The sequence below is a fragment of the Gopherus flavomarginatus genome, chromosome 2 (assembly GCF_025201925.1).
Source record: "Gopherus flavomarginatus isolate rGopFla2 chromosome 2, rGopFla2.mat.asm, whole genome shotgun sequence".
Lineage (NCBI taxonomy): Eukaryota > Metazoa > Chordata > Testudines > Testudinidae > Gopherus > Gopherus flavomarginatus.
Window position 1 is genome coordinate 201,760,849 of NC_066618.1, and position 26,434 is coordinate 201,787,282.

At 40.7% G+C, this 26,434-nt stretch overlaps 2 protein-coding genes across 2 annotated transcripts in view; one reads left to right on the plus strand and one right to left on the minus strand.

Moving 5' to 3' along the window:
• The window catches only part of LOC127044256 (zinc finger protein with KRAB and SCAN domains 2-like), a 618,075-nt gene extending 601,064 nt beyond the window's left edge, over nucleotides 1-17,011 (plus strand). The window contains exons 3-4 of the mRNA XM_050938864.1: nucleotides 16,019-16,042; nucleotides 16,693-17,011. Coding sequence (XP_050794821.1) covers nucleotides 16,019-16,042; nucleotides 16,693-16,961 — 293 coding nt within the window. The 3' untranslated portion in view covers nucleotides 16,962-17,011. The remainder of the gene's footprint in view (nucleotides 1-16,018; nucleotides 16,043-16,692) is intronic.
• Nucleotides 1-26,434, minus strand: part of CCDC102B (coiled-coil domain containing 102B) — a 342,057-nt gene that overhangs the window by 65,498 nt on the left and 250,125 nt on the right. The window contains exon 8 of the mRNA XM_050938820.1: nucleotides 464-567. Within this exon, the coding sequence (XP_050794777.1) occupies nucleotides 464-567 (104 nt within the window). The remainder of the gene's footprint in view (nucleotides 1-463; nucleotides 568-26,434) is intronic.

Here is a 26,434-nt window from a genome sequence, read left to right on the forward strand (position 1 = left end):
GACCCCTACTCACTGTAACGGAAGGGGAGGGCTGTGGGAAGAAGGGAAGGCCAGAGTGAAGCATGTCTTTTATCCTACTTAGGAGGAGGGCAGGAGGCACTCCCACTCTGCATGTCGAAAACTCCACTGCGGAGCCTGTCTCACACACTAAGCACTCCCACTGGGTGGCACAGCTGCACAATACCCCCAGCATGGGGCCCAGAGTATCCTGTTGTTTTCCTGATTCACTGCACCTATTTTTTGTGCGTTTATCCATTCTCACCTAGACTGATTAAAAACCAAATTACAGTAGGAGTTTGAATGTATTCATATGAACCAGAATTGTAGGGGGAACCAAACAATTGCAACAGTTACTAGGCAGATGTAAATGTGACAGATCATCAATGAAAGTGCATCTTCACTTAATCTTCCTCTATTCACATTCCAGCCCAGATTCAAAGTATTAAAAGGGTAAAGCACTGACCTGCTTTTCAAATGATTAAGCTGAATCTGTAAATTGTCATTTGCCTCTGTCTGCTCATCCAGAGATCGCTGTAGCTTTCGAATCTGGTTTAGTGAGTCATCGAGCTGAAAGCAAACAGACCAGATTGGTTTTGAAATGTACCACGCACATTTTTACAATGAGTATTATTATAATAGAGACAAATAACACTCACTGATATTTGAGGCTAATTTTTTTTTAAAGTTACATTTGTGTTTGAGATTTTAATCACGTGTGTTTCATTCTCTCTCTTACACTTACACGTACACACACACACACACACACACAGGATCAGGATCCTTTTTCTTAGTAAGGACAGATAACATTGTACTCAGTGTGCCTTATGCTAAATGTTGCCAAGTTTTATTTCCTACACATCATTCACTTTATTTTCTGTGAAATACATGAAATATCCTATTTTCTTAGCTTTTTTGTTAAAGAATCACAAAGTTTTATGGACAATAAGAAATAACCTAGAATATTTATTCTAATTATGTATGAGGATATTTTATCTATCCTTATATATTTCCCCCAGTTTCTATGCTGCTGTCAATAAAGTACCTGCCAAGTCACTGGAAAAGCAATAAAATGCAGTTATGATTTAAAAATAAGGTCACAAGCAGCTTTCTCTGTAGAATTCTAATTTGACTTCTATGAAACTTGTAGAATGAAACCTGATAACAGGTGAAAGTCAACCAACTTCTGGCTGTTGTTACAAACCCACCGAGGCCCAGCCAGCATTTTAGTAAGGGGATCCCATATGTGTTCTCCCCAAGCCTGTGATAAATCTCCATGTTCCAAGGCTTTGTGTGCTTGTAGGAAGGAGTCTTGAGGGACTGGAGAATCTATTCGTTTTCTCAGTTAAACCAAAGAAAAATTAATTGTCTCCCAAGACAACAAAACTTGGCAATCAAGTTTATCTAAAGCTGCATTCTGTGGGAAGAAAAAAGCTTACATTTTTTGTTCCTTAAAAAGGTGTTCAACTGGGTAAATTTAAAATGCAAGGCACGCAGTGACTAATAAAGGCCTGTTGATGGGTTTATGGATGTATAGGTTGCTCTGACACAAATTGCCTTGCACCAAATGGCAGGTGCTTACAGAACAACCTAGTCCAGTTCTAAGAAAAATAAATAGGTTGCTGTCAAAGTATTTTTATAAGCCCCAAGGATAAATCATCTTCTTCAAGGAATATCTCAATGGAGTTTATCCTCTCGGCCACTCCCCTGAACCCAGTATTCCCTTAAATCTGCTGGGAACATATTAAATGGGAGGCTTGCAGGCACCCCTAAAGATACCTCCAGATCACAGGTTTTGTAAACACAGGCTTCTCCCAGGCTTGCTTGTTTATTTCAGTTTGTACAAGATTTACTAAGCAACCATCTAGTGCTGCAGGACCTTATTACACAATTTAATATTCACAGCAAATAACCATCTGCAAAGAAAATAGCCACCTCTATAGAGCATATAGAATCTTCCAGCCTTCAACTCACTCTTCCACCAACATCCTGGAAAATAGGTGGACTTTGCAGCATGCTAGCAATTTAATAGATCTGGGTTCTGATAGCTCAGTGGTTCTCAAACTGGGGCCGCCGCTTGTGTAGGGAAAGCCCCTGGTGGGCTGGGCCGGTTTGTTTATCTGCTGGGTCCACAGGTTCGGCCAATCGTGGCTCCCACGGGCCGCAGTTCACCGCTCCAGGCCAACAGGGGCTGTGGAACACGGTGGCCAGCAAATCTCTTGTCCTGTGCCACTTCCCGCAGCCCCCATTGGTCAGTGGGAGCCATGATCAGCCAAACCTGCAGACCCGGCGGGTAAACAAACTGGCCTGGCCCGCCAGCGGCTTTCCCTACACAATCAGCGGCCCCAGTTTGAGAACCACTGTGATAGCCCAATGTAGAGATCCAATTGCAAAAGGCAAAGTCCACTCACATCAACCAGCCAGTAGCCTCTTCCCTTTTAGACAGGGTAGCTCAGACTTGTTCTCAGCAGAGACAGTACTGAATGGGAAGAAAAGTGGAGTCTCAGAGTTCATCTTTACTAAAACATGCTGTAGCATGTTATAGGGTGCTAACCACCATGTTCTAAAATGCTAGTGTGGACTTTAGCATGTACTGAGCTGGTCAAGTAGAAGCTAGTGCAGGAGCCTAGGCTTCAATATGATTAGATTAGCACATGTTAAAGTTGCCTTTGCCTACACTAGTAGTTTAGAATGAACCTGCTAGCCAACACCATTCTAACACCACATCATTTATCCAAAACTTCAGATGACCAGAGAGATGGTAAACCAAACTCTTTAGGGCTTGATAGATTAAAACAAATTCCTTGAGCTCAAAATTGGCAAACCTAGAAAAAGTTTTCAGCAAACTCTCTCCAACTCAGGATTTACAGTTTTGGAAAAGAGTCACACTGAATTTTAGGGGATATACACAGTGCAGCAAAATTTAAGGGACTGTGAAACCACACCTTGTAACTTTTCCCAAAAGAGTTGGCAACACTTGTTTTAAGCAATACAATAAGTTTCATTTTAATTCTATTGCTCCACTTATTGTGATCCTCAAAAGTATCTAATCCAGGGGTAGACAACCTGCGGCACGTGAGCTGATTTTCAGTGGCAGTCACACAGCCCAGGTCCTTACCACCCAGTCCGCGGGGCTCTGCATTTTAATTTTATTTTAAATGAAGCTTCTTAAACATTTTAAAAACCTTATTTACTTTACATACAACAATAGTTTAGTTATATATTACAGACATAGAAAGAGACCTTTTAAAAATGTTATAATGTATTACTGACACATGAAACCTTAAATTAGAGTGAATAAACGAAGACTCAGCACACCACTTCTGAAAGGTTGCCAAGTCCTGAAATCTGTCTACAGGAATTATGAGTTACATATAATCTGATCCAGCAAAAAACTAAAGAATGAGCATAGTCCTATGGATTCCATTAGGACTACACATATGCTGAAAGTTGAGGTTGTGCTAAAGTGCTTTGCTAGATATGGGTCTAAGTACTAGGATCCAAGTACAACTAGAGAATGATATTTTAGCTATATCTTTGCAGTGTGATTTTGCAGTGTAGTAAGAAGCCTAGTAAACATTTACCATTACAGATATCCTATTCCTATCAATGGCAGTTATATGCAGACTAAGGGCAGTATATGGTCCACTGTGATGGATACTGCTAATCAATAGTTTTCTATTGTAGTGAAAAGCGTTGGGGTGGAGGAGGTAGAGAGAGAAAAAGAAAGAACTCTCTTTCTGAAATGTTAATAGCAATAATTTTAGTTCACAGAATTTCTATGGCAATAATAACTGGCTGTAATTAATGGTACATATCACTTTCAACTAGCCAGTCATTTCATCATCAGGAAATGCCTTGTACTTCATTCACTATATTGTCCTATTGCTATTGTGATCAGTTTATAAAGGCTGCCATCAAATCATGCTCACGGCTCAGTGTTAGTTACCTGAAACATGAGACATTAACACAACTTGTACATGAAGGAGTTCAAAACAGATATTATTTTTTTCTTTTTTAAGTGTTAAGTCTTTGGACTTTCTCAACTATCTTTTATCTTGTTCATTTGCCTTTAATAATTGCTTCAATGTCTCAGTTTTACCTTGTTTTTCAGTGAATTCTTTCTGATCAAGGCAGTACAGCCAAGTTTGTCACTGAGGTACGGGTTTTAATTTTTCCATCTTTGAAAGGTGAAATATTTATTGCATCTTTCATCATTTTGTTTTCTAAGATGTATAACTTGTTTCCAGCAATGTAGGCCAGAATCTTCACTTATTTTTACTTTCTATCTTTGTAGTGACAAGCTACATAATAAAAGGTACTAATGAGATCACTCAGATTAATCATGTTCAAAATTAATTGGTTTAAAATGGTCCGATTCAACATGAATCAGAAGAGGTACCTTGTAACTGCTATGGGGTATGGTTCTGGACATCTGTTTGGACAACTGTGGTCTCTTATTTTACTAAAAATTTACAGAAAGCTCAGCAATACAGAAAACTTTAGAACCAAATTATTTTAAATGACCTCCTTCTATTTTCTTAGATGTCATTTTATTTTGATTAGGTACTTACATTCTATCTAAATGCCTCCTCCAGTTTCAACTAGATGCAGTGTTTTAACTCTGTTTTCAGTCCTAATTTCTTATGTATTGTTGTGAGAAGCTAAACAGCTTTATTCTATGCCTCCATGTTTCCATTTACCCATTTTCATAAGATCGTCAACATTTGCTGACGTATGATTTTGCCACTTTTGCAAGCCTCTGGATGTGGCTAAATGGAGAGAAAAAATAAGAAATAGTGATTTTCTTTTGGGGAAGGGGGCACAGTAAATTGCATTTCTTGCAGATTAGCATAGTTTTACTACATGCTCTTAGTAATTTTTTTTCAACTTCAAGGTATGAATTTTAAAAAGATCCAAAATAACCTATGGCAGTTAGATAAACAAGCATTTTCTACAATCACACATTCTCTATCCAATACAATGATTTCTTCTAAACAGCATTGTTTAACTTAAAAGGAACAATATAAACTTTTTTGGTTGTCACTTATTTCCTATTACAGCCAGTGCTGAATTTTCCATTGGAATGTGGGGTTTTGGGGGAGGAGGAGCTGGACAGAAAATGTAGTATCTGCAATATCAAAAGCTTCCACAGGAAATTTTCATTTTTACAATGGAAAAACTAAAATGAAATATTTTGTTTTCGGTTGATGTAATGTTGTCCAATGAAAACATAATCATGCAAATCATTACTGCCATCACTGTTATATAATTGCAACAAATCTTATACAAGGCATAACACATTGCAAGAAAGGGTTAAGCAGCTTGCAGGCTGAATGACCAAAAGCCATTTTAGAAAGTATGTGAATGTTAATTAGGGCCATTCAATACTAGATAGGCTAGAACTTAAAAGTGCAAACTTGTATTGTTAAAGAATTAGAGATTATACTAATTTTGAATATCTTAGATGCTAGCCATGTAAACAGACAGTCCCTGTCTGTCACTATAACTATTAATTTGGAGATCAACAGGGAATATTAACATTTAGATTAATCTCAGGTAAAATAATATAATTTTCTATATCTCTCTTTGAAGTTTATGATAGACTGCCTAATGGGTAACTTGCCCTATGTTAATTTGTGTAACTAATTACTATTGGTGTTTAGGAAACAGAAGGTTACATCAAAAGCCTATTATTTACCCAGGACTGTATGCTCAAGTGGATGCTAGAACACTATATAAAAGACCCTTGGGTCCTGATCCTGTTTATCTCAGTTCTGCTTAAGCTTCATCGGGGAAGTTTGAGTTGCAAGATTGAGATGCCACTCCTAAACTGAAACACCTTGAATATGACATTGGACTATAACCTATGGACTAAATTATAAAAGAACTCCTTGAAACTACAAAGCTCACCATCTCTGCTATGAATTTGAACCTCAAGAATTATCATAGAATCACAGAATATCAGGGTTGGAAGTGACCTCAGGAGGTCATCTAATCCAACCCCCTGCTCAATTATACTCATGTCTGTAAGTATATTGATCTTTTAATCAACACTCCCTCTTTTCTTTTTTTAATAATTTTTAGTTTAGTTAATAAAAATTGGCTGTAGGCGTGTATTTGGGTAAGATCTGGAATATTCATTACCCTGGGAGGTAATGTGTCCAATCCTTTGGGATTGGTAGACCTTTTTTATATGATGAATAAAATTTTCATCAATTCTCATCATATTTGACATGGATGTCTAGGTGGAGGCCTGAGACTGGGTTACTTTAAGGGAACTGTGCTGCTGACTTCTAAGTAACCAGTGAGGTATACTAGAAGCTGTTTTGTGCTGTCTTGGTAAATTAAGTATTGGAATATCCACCAGCTTTGGGGATTGCCTGCCCCATTCTGTGCAGTTCACCCTAATTCAGTGACCTCAGCTGGCTCCCCTGGGCCAAAAGTCACAGTTGGTTGGACACAAATCAAAATATTTGTGTTTGTTGAACTGACCCACAACATTTCATTTTGAGTTTGTTCCACCTTAAAATTTCTGATGATCTGGCACTCACAACCTCAGTCCCATAGCTTTAAAGAACTTGAAGTGACTCCTACATCTGACCTTAAGATCATAGGGGAATATTTCAAAAAGTAGCAGTTGAGACCACGTGAGCAACAGGCAGGAGCCCCACCAGCTTTTTTGCCGCCCTAGGCGGTGGAAGGTCCTGCACCTGAAATGGCACCGAAAAAGGCAGTGGAAGGTCCTGCCCCTGAAATGGCGCCCCTGACAGAGGCGGTGGAAGGTGCCTCCCCTGAAATGGCACCACCGACAGAGGCGACAGAAGGTCCGGCCACCACAGTCACTGTCCCCCAAATGTTAGCGCCCTAGGCGACCACCTCGCTCGCCTAATGGGTTGCACTGGCCCTGGCAACTGGTAGTCTCTATTGAGTTTTGTGGTGAAACTGTGTTATGACCCAAAGCCAACATAGCTGTCTCATTCTTGACTGTACACTGATCTTTCATGACAACTTCAAAAAAGTAGTCTTAAAGGTAAGACTCACATAATCATTATTCAAAAGTTAGCAAGAACTAGCTGGAGATCAACTGCTCTGGTGCTATGAACATCAGCCTTGGCCCTGGTGTACTCAGTTGCAGAATACTGTGCACCAGTGTGGACAAGAAGCTGCCACATCCAACTTGTGGATAGGCAGGTGAATCAAAATCAACACTTCTACTGTTACTTTCTGTACTAGCAAACATTGAACCTCCAAGATATAGCTCTAACACCAGATCTTAAATGCTCTGAAGACTAGCCAGAACTTCCCAGACAAATTATGGATAGCATACCTCAACAATGCTTGAAATTGCAAAAACCACTATGGACCACATGTGACCACCTCATGGCTCTGGATCTGGCCAGGGAATGGTAGTGTCTGGACCTCATCTGCTGTTCCAAAAAAATACATTATTACTTATTCATCTAGCTGTCATAACAGTTTTGACCTGCCATGCAGACTTTGGACCACATTGAATAGCATCTGAACAAACTATGGAAGTTGATGGGTAAGTAGAAAATCAAAGACTCCCCTTTAGCGACTGTACTGAGAACATCTAAACCATCCAGGGACAGCCAATGGTAGTCGGGCTGCATTGCTGCTTGAAGACTGGCCAGAGTATTGCAGGCAGATCCCTGCTGACCCAGTGGTGGAACACTCCACCACTGCTAGGGCCCTGGGCTGGGAGTCGGTGGAGTTGGGTGGATCCATATCCCCCTGCCCCCTGCCACCCTGGAGTGGCAGCCTCCCATTTTCAGCCAAGATGCCCGTGTTGTTCTACCATCTGCTCAACTAGGATGCTAAACAGTTTGGTGCTCATCCTTGCCTGATCCATAGACTGTTTGTTGCCTGACCCTGTTTGGGGACTACTGAATGCTCTGCCTGAGGGCCAAAGCCTCAGACTGTTTGGTGCCCCACTTCACCTAGGACCTGGGCTCCTAGAATACTCCCTGCTCTGCCCTGTCTGAAGATTTGAACCCTAGAGACAGCTAACTTCTCCCTTGTATAGACTGCCATTCCAGATCCATAACAGCAGAGACATGACCTCCCTCAGAGAGATGGCCACACATGCCTACACGCTTACAAGTTACTAGTCATATTTTATCTGAAATAGTTCACAGTGAAGATCAAAATCAAACAGAGATTACTTCTGTTTCACAGATCTTGCTACTCCGATTCCTTAACACTAGGGTTGAAATCCTTGACTCACTGAAGTCAATGAGAATTCAGCTCTCTCTCTCTCTCTCTCTCACCATACAGGTCTTGTTTTGTATACTCCCTCTGGGCCAAATCCTGATCCCAAAGAATTCACTGGGAAAATTCCATAAGAGGGCTTTCTTCCTTTAATGGCTGATTCACTGACTGTTCTCACTTGCTTTCCCTCAAAACCATTCACTCTGAAGAAGAACAAGCTTCTGCCCATTCACTTAAGGCAGTGTTTCCCAAACTTGGGATGCCGCTTGTGTAGGGAAAGCCCCTGACAGGCCAGGCTGGTTTGTTTACCTGCCATGTCCAGAGGTCTGATCGTGGCTCCCACTGGCCGCAGTTCGCTGCTCCAGGCCAATGGGAGCTGCTGGAAGAGGCAGCAAGTACATCCCTCGGCCCATGCTGCTTTCAGCAGCTCCCATTGGCCTGGAGCAGTTAACTGCGGCCAGTGGGAGCCACGATCTGCCGAACCTGAGAACTTGGCAGGTAAACAAACCAGCCCGGTCCGCCAGGGGCTTTCCTTACACAAGCGGCGTCCCAAGTTTGGGAAACACTGACTGAAGGAGTTTGCTTCCTGGGGCCCACAAGACTGTCTAGGAAGAGGAGTTTTCAGAATGGAGCTTCCAAATTCCATGGAAGCCACCGTTAGTGGTCTGCATACATCTTAATATCTTTAATAAAAGAAGATAGCATCCATTTTGCAGAAAGTGTGGTAGCGTTTCTGGTCAGGGAACATTGCCTCAGAGCCAGGAAGCGTATCATATTAACACTCTAAAAAGCTGAAAGTGATACTATGGTGATTAGGTAACACAGACTACCATGACGACAGCCAGGTTATTTTTGAGCAATGCTGTTGGACAGTGGCATAGTAACAGAGACTTATCCTCTGAAATCAGAGAGAGCACTTATCACCTTGCAGGACTAGACAGAGAAAATAACTAAAATACATTTTTGCAAATGGATGGCAAACAAATGCAGGTTAAACGTGTTTTTTTTTAAACCTAAGCTGCATGTATCCAGTGAAAAGCTTATGGCATCAATGGGAGAACTGTACAAACATGCTGGCTGATTATTTCCTTTCTGATCTGGCTTAGAAGGAATATGAAGGCATCCGTAAAATCAATATATACAAAAGAAAGGGGATGTTGATAGTAATGAATATAAACCAGAAGCTAGGAACTGTAGAAAATCAATAAAGGAAGCAAAGAGACACAAAGAGAACTCTATGGAAAATGAGGAGTATTTTAAGTGTATTAAGACAAAAATTATCCTAACAGTGGTATTGGTCCATTACTAGATGGTAATGTTAAAATTAATAACGACGCAGAAAAGACAGGATTGTTCAGTAAGTATTCTGTTCTGTATTTGGAGAAAAAAACTGATGATGTAGTCATATGATAATGACAACATCCTTTCCATTCCAATAGTATCTCAGGAGGCTGTTAAATAGCAACTACTAAAGGTAGACATTTTTAAATCAGCAGGTCTGGATAACTTGCATTCAAGAGTTTAAAAGAGCTGGGTGGTGGGCTTATTGGATCTTTAACGTTGATTTTCAGTAAGTCATGGAACTCTGGGGAAGTTCCAGAAGAAAGCTAATGCTGTGCCAATATTTAAGAGGGATAAATTGGATGACCTTGGTAATTATAGTCCTCTCAGGCTGACATCAATCCCAGGTAAGATAATGCAGTGGTTGATACAAAACTCAATTAATAAAAATTAAAGGCGGGTAATATAACTAATGCCAGTCTACATGGGTTTACGGAAAGAAGATCCCGTCAAACTAACTTAATTTTTTTAATGAGTTTACTTGATGCAAGTAATAGTAATGGTGTAATAGACTTTTGTAAGGCATTTGACTTGGTACTGCATGACATTTTAATTAAAAAAACTAGAATGATATAAAATTAACAAGGCACACACTAAATGGGTTAAAAACTGGCTAATTGACAGGCATCAAAGTCTAATTGTAAATAGGGAATCATCACTAAGCAGGTGTATTTCTAGTGGGATCCTGCAGAGATCAGTTCTTCTTCCTATGCTGTTTAACATTTTTATTAATGATCTAGAAAAAACAAAATTGCTGATCAAATCTGCAGATACATAAAGATTGAAGGCATGATAAATAATGAAGACAGGTCTCTGATACAGGCAGACCTGGATCGCAACACAAGCTGGGCATTAGCAAACAATGTGTGTTTTAATACAGCTAAATGTAAATGTATATGCCTAGGAATAAATAATGCAGGTCATTCTTATAGTATGGGGGACTTTATCCTGGGAAATAGTGACTCTAAAGGCTATGGTGGATAATGAGTTGAACATGACTGCCCCTCCACAGCCTGAGCAATGAGGAAAATGTAATAGTTAGCTGTATAAACAAACAGAAGATTCCAGAGGCGATCCTGGCAATTACAGGCTGGTGAGCCTAATTTCAGTAAAGGAAACTAAGTAGCCATGGGATAAGAGGGAAGGTTTTCACATGGATCAGTAATTGGTTGAAAAATAGGAAACGAAGGATAGGAATGAGTGGTCAGTTTTCACAATGGAGAGAGGTGAACAGCAAGGTACCCCCAAGGATGGTACTTAGACCTGTGCTGTTTAGCATATTCATTAATTATCTGGAAAAGGGAAGTGGCAAAATTTGCAGATGATACAAATTTATTGAAGATAGTTAAATCCAAAGCAGATTGCAAGGAATCACAGAGGGATCTTGCAAAACTGCATGACTGAATGACAAGATGGCAGGTGAAATTGAATGTTGAAAAGCACAAAGTAATGCACATTGGAAAAATAATCCCAACTATTCATATTAGCTGTTACCACTCAAGAAAGATCTTGGAATCACCATGGATAGTTCTCTGAAACTTCTACAATGTACTGCATCAGTCAAAAAGCTAACAGTATGTTAGGCACTATCAGAGAAGAGAAAAAAAAATCTGACAAAGTAATTTAATGCCCCTGTATAAATACATGATGTGCCCACACCTTGAACAATGTATCCTTTTCTGGTCACCTCATCCCAAAAAGGATATAGTAGAACTGGAAAAGTTTCAGAGAAGGGCAACAAAGATGATCAAAGGTATGGAATGGCTTCCATATGAGGAGAGACTAAAAAAAGATTATTCAGCTATTCAGTTCGGGGAAAAAAACAAAGTAATGGGGGATATGATAGAGGTCTATAAAATCATGAATGGTATGGAAAAAGTGAATAGAGAAGTGTTATTTACCCTTTCCCATAATACATAAACCACTGCTCACCTGATGTAGTTAATAAGCAGCAGGTTTAATACAAACAAGAGGAAGTACCGCTAACAAGTGGAACTAACAAGTAGAACTCATTACTATGAGATGTTGTGATAGCCAAATGTATATCTGGGTTTTAAAAAATGGTATACATTCATGGAGGACATGTCAATCAATGACAACTTGCATTTAGCTCCCATGCTCAGGGAGACCCAAAATCTCTGATTGCTAGAAGCCAGGAGTTGAAGACAGGTGGATCACTCCATAATTGCCTTGACCCTTCCCCTGAAGCGTGGATCATTGTCTGAGACAGCATACTGGACAAGATGGACCATGGTCTGACTCAGTATGGCAGCTCTTGTCTTTGTATGAGTAGAGAGGTTATTTTACCTCTGTATTTGGCACTGGTTGTTGCAGGAATATTGCGTCCAGTTCTGATGTTCCAATTCAAGAAGGATATTGATAAATTGGAGACGGTTCCTCAAAAAGCCATGAGAATAATTAAAAGATTGGGGAAAAGACCTTATACTGCTGGACTCAAAGAGCTCTGTTTAGCTTAACAAAGAAGGTTAAGCAATAACTGGATTACAGTCTGTAAGCACTCATATGGGGAACAAGTATTTGGCAATGGGCTTTTCAATCTAGCAAAGTATACTTTGAAAGTATACTTTCAAACACTATAGTTTGAAGTTGAAGCTAGACAAATTCAGACTGGAAATAAGATGTAAATTTTTAACACTGAGGGTAATTTACCATTGGAAAAAACTTATCAAAGGGTAGTGGCGGATTCTCCTTTACTGACAATTTTAAAATCAAGATTGGATTTTTCCCCCTAAAAGATATGCTCTAGGAACTATGCTGGCAAATTTCTAAAGGTCTGTGCTATACTAGAGGTCAAACTAAATGTTCACAATGGTCTCGTCTGCTCTTGGAATCTGTTAATCTATCCCACCAGCCAGAGATATTTGGACTCTGCCTCTCTTCCTGCAAACATTGGGGAATCCCTAACTGTCCAATAAAGCCAAGCATAAGGTTATGTTGTGCTTTTCAAGTGACACAAAGCAGCCAAGTAACCAGTCCTTCATGCATAGGCTGAAAGGACTACTGGAGACTTGTGATATTTCTCAAAAATAATATACACTTTCTCTCTTGGTTAAGACTGGTTGCTCAGCAGCCAAGCTGTCAGGTTCAAACAACCTTGGTTGGGATGTAGAAGTAGGCTGGGAAATGGAAGATCCTGTCTTTTTGCCAATCCCTCTTCCAATCTATGAGTTTACTAAATATTGCCTTCTGAGCCATTTTGGGATGAGAATGACCATCACCTTTCCTTTTTTGATGTTCTAAATTATTCTTCCTAGTAGTGCAAGGAAATGGCCTAAAGAATAAATTGTGTCTTCTATGAGCCACTATATTTGTTGCCAGTGATCTTTACTGTACTCTACTTGTGAAGAGCCTTTTTTTCATGTTTTTGACTGGATGTGTACTGGTCCATAGCTAATGGGAGTGTGCAAATGAAAAAAAAAAAGTGGTAGTACTATAGCTCACTATATAATGGTCACATGCATTAACAGGCAAGAGAACGCTATTAATGTTTGTCACACAGAGTTAGTCTGTGAATCATTGTTTTTATGAGAAAAGTATAGCCATCAGTAACATAGTCTGCCAGCAGGGCTTGGTAGAAATAACAAATGTGGCCTAGGATGACACGCATATGTAGTAACACCAGGAAGAAACCTATTTTCTACAAGGGCCCAAAAAGAACATTTGGTAATGTACAATAATAATGATAACTAAGAGGAATGAATAGTATCTATTTTCATGAACTGACAATGACCATATTACTTACAAATGGGTAAGAGAAAAGGAGGCATTACGGAGCAATCTTCAGTTAGCCCAACAAAAATAGAGAGAAAAGAAAAGGAGAAAAAGAAAAACACTTGTACGATGTTGAGATTTAAGTAAGGATAGCCTCCTCAACATTTAAAATGTTCTCAAAAGCAGTGTTGAGTGCTTCAGTGTGCAGCTGTGAAACTTACTGGACTGTAAATACACTTGAGAGGTAAACAAGAATACAGGATGGATGCTTTAGAATACCTTCCCTTTGTAGAATGGCTCTTCATCCCAACGGATTTCAAAGCACTTTACAAAACTAGATAGGTATGCATAACTGACACAGAGCCATCTCTGGGATAAAGAATAGCAGGAAAACAACACTGCATAACAATATGGGGAAAAGAAGGGACATGACCTTAATGTCCCTTAATGTCAACACAAAGCATATAAGTCTTAAGTTAAAAGATAGACCTAACTTCTTTCTCCTTCCCACCACTAACTTCCTTCATCACCGCTCCATAAATCTGCCCAACAGTTCCTAGTTAGATTTATCCTGCTCTCCAAATGTGTGTGCAAGGTTTGTGGGTGCATTAGGGTGAGGGAAAGCAAAAGTTTCCTCCAGATAAAGAGTTTCTGGTGATTTGAGTTAATCAGACTTTTAGTGAAAGCTATGAATATGCGCATGAGACATTGTACGCTGAGTATATCAAACAGCCAGTGCTTAATTTGTGCCCAGGCTTGCCAGGGTCGAGCCTCTGCACCTGTAAGTTTGGCAGTTCATAGACTCAGCACCTCTAGGCTTGCTGCATCAGTTATGAATATAAAACAATTGCTTGAGCCCCAGCAACATTCATTACAAATTAAGCACTGGAAACAATACATCGTGTCTGCAAGTTCTCTTTATTATTCCCTATAAATTTGCATTCACTTTGGGACAGAAATGTCAGACCTGTGGAGAATCTCACTAACTATCATAACAATAAGTTTACGCTCTCAAAAGCCACACACACAAAAAATGAGCCTTGTTAGCATAGTCCCTAAGAAATAATAAACCATATCACATCCAGATGGCTCAGCCACACTAAAGGAGTCAAGAGAATAAAGCTCAGTAAAAAACAGAGTAATTAAGAGCACGGCAGATACATGCACTATCTTTCCTATTCATGACCTCTGAAATCCCTGAAGTTATAGAATGAATTTCTCAGCAGTTACAGATAAATGGGTGAAAGCTGACTTCTACTTCATTTACTTTTGTATGGAGCATATATCTCAATTTCTTAATAAAACTATTCCGCAGCTGCAAAGAAAAAGAAGAGCTTGATTCTATATTTTCAGGAAGATATCTGTAGCATTGCACACATTTATATTGGCCTGTAAGAGGATGGGGCTCTCTTCCCTTGCACACCCTTAGTAAACAATCCTCACGTATTCCAATAGCAAGTTTAATGCTACATGTCTTATTTACAACATGCTATTAAGTGCTAGTTTCTCACAGCACAAGACTTTTTACCTTCTCTCCTCTCCCCCCCCCACAAAAAAACACCTGAGAAACTCTCACCTCCCTGAACTCCTAGCCTTCCTTTCTCTCTTTTAATTTCTTACAGATTATGAGATGAATAAACCTTGTTAATTGTTTAAACATCCAGTACTTAACAAATTATCTCCTCAATTTGGTCCATGTGGAGATGTTTGCAAAGAGCACAGAGTGATGAGTCATCCTTAGGCTGCCCACATTTTTTCACATGGCCACAATGACACAAGTGTAAGGGCTTGGCTACACTGGAGAGTTGTAGCGCTGGTGGTGGGTTTACAGCGCTGCAACTTACTCATTGTGCACACTTGCAAGGCACATAGAGCATTGCATCTCCCTGGCTGCAGCGCTGGCTGTACTCCTGCTCTGCCTGGGGTATAACGATTGCAGCGCTGGTGATGCAGCGCTGCTCTGCCAGTGTGGCCACCAAAAGCACTGTAATTGGCCTCTAGAGGTATTTGGAGGTATCCCAGAATGCCTGTTCAGCCACTCTGCTCATCAGTGCGCACTGATGAGCCACTCTGCTCATCAGTTCACACTCTACTGCCCTGGCCTCAGGTGACCCGCCCTTTAAATGCCCTGGGAATTTTAAAAATCCCCTTCCTGTTTGCTCAGCCAGGTGTGGAGTGCAATTAGTGAATCTTTCTAGGTGACCATGCCTCCACGCGCCAAACAAGCCCTAGCATGGAGCAATGGCGAGTTGCTGGACCTCATCAGTGTTTAGGGGGAGGAAGCTGTGCAGTCACAGATGCGCTCCAGCCGTAGGAATTACAATACCTATGGGCAGATATCAAGGGCCATGCTGGAAAGGGGCCATGACTGGGACGCGGTGCAGTGCAGGGTTAAAGTGAAGGAGCTGCAGAGTGCCTATTGCAAAGCCCACGAGGGAAACCGCCTCTCTGGCGCTGCCCCCACGACCTGCCATTTTTACAAGGAGCTGGACATGATACTTGGGGGTGACCCCACTGCCAATCCGATGACCATGATGGACACTTCAGAGTGGAGGGGGGAGGGAGGGGGGAGAGAAGGAGGAAGGGGGGGAGGAAACCGAGACTGAGGGTACTGGGGTGGGGGGAGACACCCTGGAGTCCCAGGAGGCATGCAGTCAGGAGCTCTTCTCAAGCCAGGAGGAAGGTAGCCAGTCACAGCAGCCGGTACTTGGTGAAGGACAAGCAGAGGAGCGGGTTCCCAGTAAGCTGCTTTTATTTTCAGGATGGAAATGTTTCGGGAGAGGAGGGGGGGTTATGGCTGCATGCATGCATGTTTAGATGTGGAATAGCCCATTGATGTGGTCTATCGCATCGCGGTAATCAGCCTCGGTAATCTCTTCAAAAGTTTCAGCCAGAGCGTGGGCAATGCGCTTGTGCAAGTTTATAGAGAGAGCCACTGTGGTCCTTGTCCCAGTCAGGCTAACGCGTCTGTGCCACTGTGCCGCGAGGGGTGGGGGAACCATTGCTGCACATAGGCAAGCTGCATAGGAGCCAGGACGGAATCCGCATTGCTGTAGAAGACCCTCCCACTCTTCCCAGGTGCCCCGCAGCAGCGAGATATCTTCCAGGATTAACTCCTGTGGAAAATGTTGGGAGACTGTTCAGTGTAGATGCCCCCTGCAGCAGTTTGCTTTCCCCAACGCACAGAAACCCTTGCACTTCACTGAAGCAATTAGCCCCCCTTACTCACCATTTCCTGCTTCCTATGGGTTAGGTGAGCTCTGTTTGGTATGGGAAAAGTATGCTAAAGTGAAGACTGTAAACTCCTTCACTGTGTGGGAATAACTGTCTGGGTGAGATTATAAACAATGCTGCCTCTGTTAACTGTTGCCATTTTTGCCTTTTGAAAAGTCTCCTTGACTACTCGACTGCCCATATCATCGACTGTTCAGAGGCTACAAAACCTCAGGAAGAAGCCAAGAAAAAGCAAAGAAGACATGCTGAAAGCAGTTATGGATCACTCTGCCAGAGAGAGTAAAAAACTGCAGGACTGGAGGGAAAGGGAAAGCAGGATCCGCCAGAGAAACACAGAGGCTAAGAAGAAAAGCACAAAGCAGCTGATAAGCATCCTGGCGCGCCAAGCGGACTCTATCCAGTCACTCGTAGCCATGCAGGCATAGCACTACCGTGGCGGCCCCCCCCTTCCCAAAGCTCTTTCCTTTGTGCCTCAATGTCAGCTCCAAACCCCCTTCCTCAGCATCCAGGTTCTTACCACCACCACCTGCCCCCAACATTGAGAACTACGACCCTTACCCTCTGCATTCAACCCCCACCACGATGCAGTATTTTCATCCTGAAGTGCAGCAGTCATTGCACAGCACTCCAGACAGGACGTATTCAAACCTGTGACTGTACAGTTCACCACCCCACCACCCTGCCCTTTTAGGTTCCCAAAATGTTGTGCATCTGTCAAGAAAGTTATTTTCTTTTCAATAAATGAATTCTTGGCTTTGAAAACAGTCTTTATTATTGCAGAAAGTGAAAGATACTGTAGCCCAGGAAACAAACAGGCACTGCAAATCATTTTAGGAAAAACAGATTCCTACTAACATTGTAACCACTGCACTTCCCTCCCGTGCAAGGCACCAAACATTACTGTTGGTTTTCAGCCTCAAATTCCTCCCTCAAGGCATCCCTAATCCTTGTAGCTCTGTGCTGGGCCTCTCTAGTAGCCCTGCTCTCTGGCTGTGCAAATTCAGCCTCCAGGCATTGAACCTCGGAGGTCCATGCCTGACTGAATGTGTCACCCTTTCCTTCACAAATTTTATGGAGGGTACAGCATGTGGATATAACCGCAGGGATGCTGCTTTCCCCCAAGTCTAGCTTCCCATACAGAGATCACCAGCGGCCAAAAGCACACTCCACAGTCATTCGGCATCGGCTCAGCCTGTAGTTGAATCGGTCCTTGCTCCTGTCAAGCTTCCCTGTATACGGTTTCATGAGCCAAGGCATTAATGGGTAAGCGGGGTCTCCAAGGATCACAATGGGCATTTCAACTTCCCCTAGTGTGATCTTACAGTCTGGGAAAAAAGTCCTGGCCTGCAGCTTCCGGAACAGGTCACTGTTCCGAAAGATGCATGCATCATGCACCTTTCCAGGCCAGCCTGTGTTAATGTCAATGAAAAGCCCACGGTGATCCACAAGCACCTGGAGAACAATAGAGAAATACCCTTTCCGATTAATGTATTCGGATGCCAGGTGGGGTGGTGCTAGAATAGGAATATGCGTCCCATCTATCACTCCTCCACAGTTAGGGAAACCCATTTGTGCAAAGCCATCCACAATGTCCTGCACATTCCCCAGAGTCATGGGTTCTTCTTAGCAGGATGCAATTAATGGCCCTGCAAACTTGCATCAACACGATTCCAATGGTCGACTTTCCCACTCCAAACTGGTTCGCAACTGATCGGTAGCTGTCTGGAGTTGCCAGCTTCCAGACTGCAATAGCCACGCGCTTCTCCACTGGCAGGGCAGCTCTCAATCTCGTGTCCTTGTGCCGCAGGGTGGGGGTGAGCTCAGCATATAGTCCCATGAATGTGGCTTTTCTCATCCGAAAGTTCTGCAGCCACTGCATGTCATCCCAGACTTCCATGACGATGTGATCCTACCACTCAGTGCTTGTATCCCGAGCCCAAAAGCGGCGTTCCATAGTGCTGAGCATTTCTGTGAATGCCACATGCAATTTAGTGTCATATGCGTCAGGCGACTCGATATCATCATCGGACTTCTCACTGTCACTTTGGAGCTGAAGGAATAGCTCAACTGTCAAACGTGATGTGCTGGCGAGACTCATCAGCATACTCCTCAGCAGCTCGGGCTCCGTTTCCCACAGAAATCGCGCTGCACAGAAACCATTGGGAGACTCACAATGGCACCAAACGTGGATGGAAAAACAGTGACTGCTGGGATGTGAAGCGATGCATCACGGGGCGTTGGGACAGGAAGTGGAATGACCCGCATCCTTCCGTCCCCTTCCCACAATGCCAAAATGGGACAAGGTGCTCTGTGGGATAGCTGCCCATAATGCATCCCAACAGTGCTGCAAATGCTGCAAATGTGGCCACACTGCAGCGCTGATAGCTGTCAGTGTGGCCACACTGCAGCACTTTCCCTATGCAGCTGTACGAAGACAGCTGTAACTCCCAGCGCTGTACAGCTGCAAGTGTGGCCATACCCCAAGAAAGAAAAGAATTTAAGAACAGGGAAAAAACCAAGGCATCCTGAACAGTCTAGAGTTAGAGAGGCAGAACCTGAGGAAGTGTTAATTGTCATAGCTTCACTGATTTCAATGAGCCCATGCTAATTTATACCAGCTGAGGATCATCCCCAGAGTCGTAAATGAAACTCCCTTTTCTTGAAATTAAAAGAAAGATTAGAGAAGCAGAACTCAGCATTCTTCAAAGAATTTGAAATGGGTATTTCTAGAGTAATATAAATCACCATGACAAGCTATTACTGTATCTAGTGGTAGTTTTAGTTCGATTAGTAATTATTTGTTTAATGAATTATTTTGCAGTACTTTCTGTGTGCATGCACTTTTCTTTCAGTTATGAATATGTTCATCTCTTGCTTTCTTAATCTCTATTTTTGGGGATATAGTTCTCCATATTTTATGCTATATATTTTGGTAATGTTTTCTTATTTTGTGTCTGTTCTTCATGATCATACTTAAGAAAGGAAGGGAGCAATTTAATGGCAATGCCCTTTAAAATATGGTCCAATTTAATAAGTAAACAACCATAAACACTATATATAAACAAAATAAATATTATTTGATGCTACCATGATTTGTTAAATTGTCCCATAAAGTTTGACCCTTGAGTTCGTCTGTATCATGACCAATTATATCATTAATATTGCCAACGTTAGATAACTGCTGCAACACATCTTATAAGAAGTATGTCATGTAAGTTATCAATGGAAAAGTTATAATCTATCAAATATAATTATCCTGTTTGTGTGCATATGTCATTTTTGCATCTAAAGTTATCAATATTGACTATGTACCAGTATTTCAAATGTGTTTGTTCCTAGGGTGTTTTTGTTCATAGCCAAAGGTAGTTTACATCCAGTCTAGCCACCACATTGTGAATGGACCATTCAGGTTGATGGCCCTTAAAGAACATTTAACTCTCACAGTGGGCTATAGAAAAAGCTTGTCCCTGCCCTGTGAGCCTTCCCATGGATGCCATATCCAGATTATGGGTAATGGCTGCTCCTATGAGTCATTAAGCCATGTAACGGCATGTGACTTGCTCATGTGACCCTGGATTCTATCTTGTGCCTGTAATTTTTCACAAACTGAGGCTGAAATCTTTGTTTTGGACAGTGAAATTCCATCTACATTGGAGAACATATAAAAGACCTTGGAAGCATCTCCATTTTGACTCTTTCCTGCTCAGATCTCTAGACTTACTCTAAAAGGAACATACTGACTATGGACTGAGAACCCTCTATTCTTTTGGAAGTTATCAGAAAATTTACAAGCCAGCAGTCTGTAATATCACTGCTACAAACGTGATCCAAGAACTCTGCTAAGTACAGTTCCACTGCCCTTTACTCATACAATAAGAATAACAACATTTCGTTTCCCCCTCCCCCGCATTCAAGTGATTTGTAACCCAACCCCAGCCAAAATTTATCACTTGGGCATCACAGCTCTCTTTGCTGGATACCTAGGTAGATTAGGTGTGAATGTAAATACAGTCTGGTCCTGAAGCTTTTCCCCCAGCCCCCAGCTCATCACTAGCTGTCAGGGAGAATTCATTTAGACTTTACTTACAAATCGTAATTTGGCCAACATCACTGAATGAATGCACTGATATAGTCATAAAAACAAAAGCTGTATAAAGAATCTAGTATATGTTCATACTTTTCAAATCTATTATACTTTTTCAGATACATGTATTTTATCGTACACTTTATATGCTTTTAAAGTATGTATTAATGTTTCAACTTCAATTCAAATTTCCAAACAATAACTAAATTGACAACACTGCATGTAACAAATTCACTAAACTGGTAGGGGCAATGTTGGGGAAATTCAAGGGGGGTGTAGGGAAATCGCTGTCTGCAATGATTGTATGTATTTGATTTCTTTGACCACTTTATTTCTTTCCTGTTTCTTTTCTCTTATAAATAAACCTTTAGATATCAAAGAATTGACAAAATATGATTATTGGGTATGATCTGAATTATATACTGACCTTGCTATGTGGCTCATCTCTTGAGATTAGAGGACCCCATATGTGATGAAATTGGTTTTCAGTAACCACTCATCATAGAGTCCAGTGTCTGGGTGGTGAAGCAAGGGCTGAAACGCCTAAGGAGGCTTTGACTTCTAGTTAACCAGTGTGGTGAGACAGAAGTTTACTTTTGTTAGTGGCTTGGTATATCTTATGATAGAATAACCACCAGTTTGGGAGTGAGTCTGTCCTATTTCTCAGGGGTTTGTCCTGAATCTGGTATTCTCAGCTGTGACCCACTGAGGCACGGTCACACCTTGATGTGGTGGCTTCCATGTCTGCAGGTGCCTAGCTAATACTATCTACTATATTAGCCCCTTCCATTATAAACAATCCCAAAATAATTTAAAAATGTAACTAACTGATTAGTCTGTCAGATCTTCAAGACAAGGACATTGTGTGTGAGTCAGATAGTGTTTAATCATACAGTATATTACTGTAATACAAGTCATAAACAATGCTATAGAAACTATAGCAAGAGATCACTTCATGTTGACGCACCATGGAAGCGCAGTCACCTCCTGAGTGAAAAATGAATAGCAAAGGAGGAAAGGAAGAATAGTGAAGACTGAACTGAAACTGTAGCAGGAATTAGTTAGGCAGAATGTAATTACCCAGTTTAGAATTAGGCCTGGATACCACAGGGCAAATTCTGCCTTCGGTTATATCTATATAATCCCACTAAAATCAATGGCAGAATTTGGCTCAAGCTGGTTAAATTCTAGTGCAAGGGAACTTAATGACAGCGGTCAGGACCTTGGTTTTGTGCCTCTTCCAAAGAAGGATTAATGTACTTTTGCCATCAAAACAATCAATATGCTATCTTTAAACAGCTGACTCTTGCAGAAATGCTTCCACTTTCCTAAATTCTAAGAAACTCAAATTGCCACAGTAAGTGGCTGAGGATACTGCCTGCCAGACTAGAACAAAATTCATCATATCACATCTGAAATACAACGTATTTGTGATTGACTCACAGTTTTAAAAAATACCAGGTGAGACGTAAACACCTGAGGCAAAGTCCATTAAAAAATGCATGCCACTGGTTCACTTCTGAACTCAGATACATCAGTTTAATTCCCACATCAGTCAAAATGATGCATCCAGCTCCCCCTTCTCCAATGCATCAAGTACAACCTACTTGTGCTCACTTTTAGGGCCCCTCATGAGTTAACCCAGTGCTATCTGCATGTTATTAAGTCTGTGTCCCTGTAAGTGCAGTGTACATACTGTGTATCGAAGGAACTATGTTTAATTGTTTTAAAATTGATCTTTCACCAGTTCCCTTAAACCATTCCATATCATTTTTTTTTAATTACACCTCGTTTTTATATAGCACTTTTAACCAGTAAACCACAAGGTGTTGATGCATCATTATCCCCATTTTACAGGTAGGGAAACAGAGTCACAGAGCAGTGAAATGACTTGTTCAAAGTCACACAGGAGGCCACCAGAGAGCGGAACCCAGATTTCTGAGGTCTAGTCTAATACTTTATCCACTAGGCAACACTGTCCTCCATAGTCTGCAATATCTTACCATTAGGAATGTTTTATGATATGTATCCAAAAATTTAATTTGGTTACATTATTCAATCACTCTCAGTATTACTGTACTTCCCAGGACCATTGTTTCTTGGTGTTTTCATCTTAAATCCTAGCCATTGTTTCTATCCCTCCTTTAGAAGGCTAATTGCTCAACAGAAAAAAGTGCGTAAGCAAGGCAAATTTAATTTGAGGGAAGAGAAGTGGCACCTTTCTCATTGAAAAATTAGTAAAACCAGGCATAATTTCCTGCATTTTAGAGGCTCTTAGATGAAGATTTTAGATTAAAGACAGTTCTCCAACCACAACAAAAAAACAACAAAGTAACAAGAACCACACACAAACAACTAAGCTACTATTTGGAATGCTGAAGTAACTAATCAGTGAAAAATTTGTCCACTAGGACACCACCTGTGTTCTAAAAATGCTTAACCTTAAAACTCACTCATGTATTACACACACACACACAAAAATATTTTAGAAAGTGGATGATAGAAAATTGGAATGCTTGTTTACTGCCCTCGAATTTGGTCATTGGCAAAGATTACAAATCTCTTCCTTCCTCCCCCTACATCACTCTCCAGTCATGATTTTGTTATTTGTTCTGGGAAGTGGTACCTCCAAAAGGTGTTCAAGTGATATGTGGCGTAATTCCCTGAGGAATAAAAAACAGATTAATTTTTATTTGGAGAATAGCAATTATGTTTATTTAAAGGGAAATACTGACAATTTGTTATACTGACAGTTTAAAGCTAGGGATACATATTCTGATTAATTTGTATTAGCTCTTTGCTAAGGTCAGACCATGTGCTTGGAGCTGTATGTGATACTGAAGAAGGCATGGTCCCTGCCCAAAGAAGTTCATAGCTGAGAGGCCCAAACATACAAGGTACTGAAAGCCCTCAATTTCCATTGTTTAGCAGTCTCAGGCCCTAATTTATGAGCTCACAATATAAACACAACATCCTTGTATGTTTCCCTCCCTTTTATTGAATGTAACTCATCACTTCATTTACTTAAGCATAGGCAAACATGCACATTTTTCTTCCCTTGAAATAAGGGGATAGCCTCAAAGAATATCTATGAGTATGTGTAGAGCTGGATAAATAATTCTAAAAGTGTGTGTTTAATGATTTATTACAAAAAAGACTGAAATGTGTTAAACCATTTTCATTAATATTCAATCTGCTCTAGATGGAAATCAACAGGGAAAGCAAGACAAAGGACCTTCCTTCTTCTTAGTAGATGTCTCCTTCTGTGGACTTAAATTGAGATTTGGATGCAATTTATTTCAATCTTCCATGTCTTGGTCACACAGAAGTATGCATTTAATCTCCATGTACATTTTAAGGTATGGAAGAAAAGTATCTTCCTGCATTACTGCTTCTGATTGTGTTAAGAAAATTACTAGTTCTTATATCTGCCACAATTCTGTATGTTTTTCTTCCTTGCTGTGAATAATAAAAACTTGTGTTTTATAGATGACATGGTCTTGTTTCATCCTTACATCTCATGCAAACTTAGTTCTGTCTGGAAAATTAAGCCTGTAATAGGGGAGGGGAACTGAAACTTTCTGGCTCTACTTTCTGGCCTGATTCAGGTGATACCCATTGTTTTCTATGTTTACATTATGTCTACGCTGCAATTACACACTCACGCTGGCCTTGCAGGGCTCCAGCTAAGGTTGTTTAATTGCAGTGTAGACGTTTTGGGCTAAGGGTGTAGCCCAAGCTCTAGGACACTCCAGCCTGAGCCTAAATGTCTATAACATAGTTAAACAGCCCTTTAGCCCGAGCCCGAGTCAGCTGCCATGGGCCAGCCATAGGAGTCTAACTTTAGTTTAGACATGCCCAATGAATCCCTATTTCTGACCTACAGAATTATTTGCTACAAATCAAATATAATTTGTAGTGGTGCCTGAAACCTTCTTGTTTGTTTCTGAAAGTTTGGACATCTTCAGTTTTGACTTTACCCTACTGATTATAGTCAAATAATTGGTCCGAGCAGCAGGGAAGGATCTCTTGGAACCTTTATTGCACCTAAATTTTTTTCTAAATCCCTGTAGGTGGGAAAGAAGAACAGATTGTTCTGAGAGTGAGAGGCTACATCGGCAATGTTTCCTTTTTGAAAGGATTAGTATGCGCTAGAGAGACCTTTGGTGCTACTGCATTTAGCTGTTCTTCTGCATGATATACTTCATTAGATTTCCTCAACCTTTTTCAGTACATGATCAATGTGTTATACAGAAAGATGTTTGTGACATGGGACTAGGATGGTGTCTGTTCTTTATTAGCCCAAGTGACAAAACTTTTAAATCTGGCAGGCTTAGACTGCTCAGCTACTTTTATAGACAGCCCAGTGCATTCATGTGCTGTATTATTATACTCTAACCACCTACTGAAAAGAATTAGAGAAAACAGTGAGAAGAATGATAATCATATTCCCTCTATAGACGCTTCTCCCAAAACAATAATAAATCTGTGTGGTTGCTGTCGATGATCATTCTAGTGGACTTGTCACAGAATACTCCTAAGCAAAATATAGTATTATAGCTGGTACAACTAGAGTAATCACTCAGATACCATTCCATATGCTTCTTCCAAAGACCGGTATCATAAAATAAAAAACTACATACTTGAAATTCCAAAAAGTGGCAGATATAGGAAAGAAAAACTCTGAAACAAACAGTTATTGCCATTTTAAAATGGAAGTAAATGTCAAGTCACAAATACCTTTATTATGCTTTATGGCAGCACCAGTTCACCAATGGTGCAAATACAGGTAACAGCGTAATCTTTTTTTTTAGTTTTAAAAACATGTATCTGTTATTTTCTTTCGTGTGTGTGTGTGTGTGTGTGTGTGTATTTGTTAATTTTTTTAAGATGGTTCCAGAGGCCAGGCCTAAAAATGCAGCAATGATATGATTTGTTTTGCATCCCTTCTTTCATATTCTAGACAACACTACAGGGACTACTTGTAATTTCCTTCCTCTTTGGGCTATTTTCATTCAAAAGAGCCACACCTTTTTTACCCATAAAAGGACCAAAGAATCAGTGATTAATTTCTTTCTGCACCCACCTACATCTTAAAGTTGGTTAAAGAACATTGTTGTTGATTTTTTAATTAACATTGCTTAACAGGTCAGAACATGGGCAAACAGATTGATAGGTTCTGGCAAATGTAGTAGAATCTTGGTTATCAGTAAGTGTGTTCCCTCTGCCTAATTTGGCAAATCCCAAACTGGCAGTAAGGACGTTTTCCTATGAATAAAAATACCCAATTTGAATCCCATCTTTGAATTTGACTAACTGTAGCAGGGCCTCCTGACAGACAGATGAATGAAAGTTCCTAGCTCTTGAAAAATAAATGCACTATCTGCTCCTCCAAAACCTCCTGTGCCTAGATAACCAACACTGAATTGTGAAAGAAAGAGCATAGAAAGCTCTGAAGAGTGCATGAATCTAAAACACTCTGGACTAGAGTTTTGTTCAAGTGAAAACTTTGAGTTCAGTTGTGATTTAAGAAAGTCACACAACAACTCAACCCTTCGACATGACATTTGAAAAATACATCTTTTCACAGAAACAGGTAATCTAGTTAGCTGAAGTCTCTGGTACTGAGACAACAGCTTTGTTACTAGGGTCAGCATGGCTTAATGAAATAAATAGAACTGAGAGAGCTGTGTAAACTCTTCCAAGTTTGGTTAAAAAGGTTTATTGAATTTTTGTGCGAGAAGCACTTCTCAAGGATTTGAAAGCCTAAAAATGTTTGCATTCTGACAAACTCCAATTTCTCATAGCCCGATC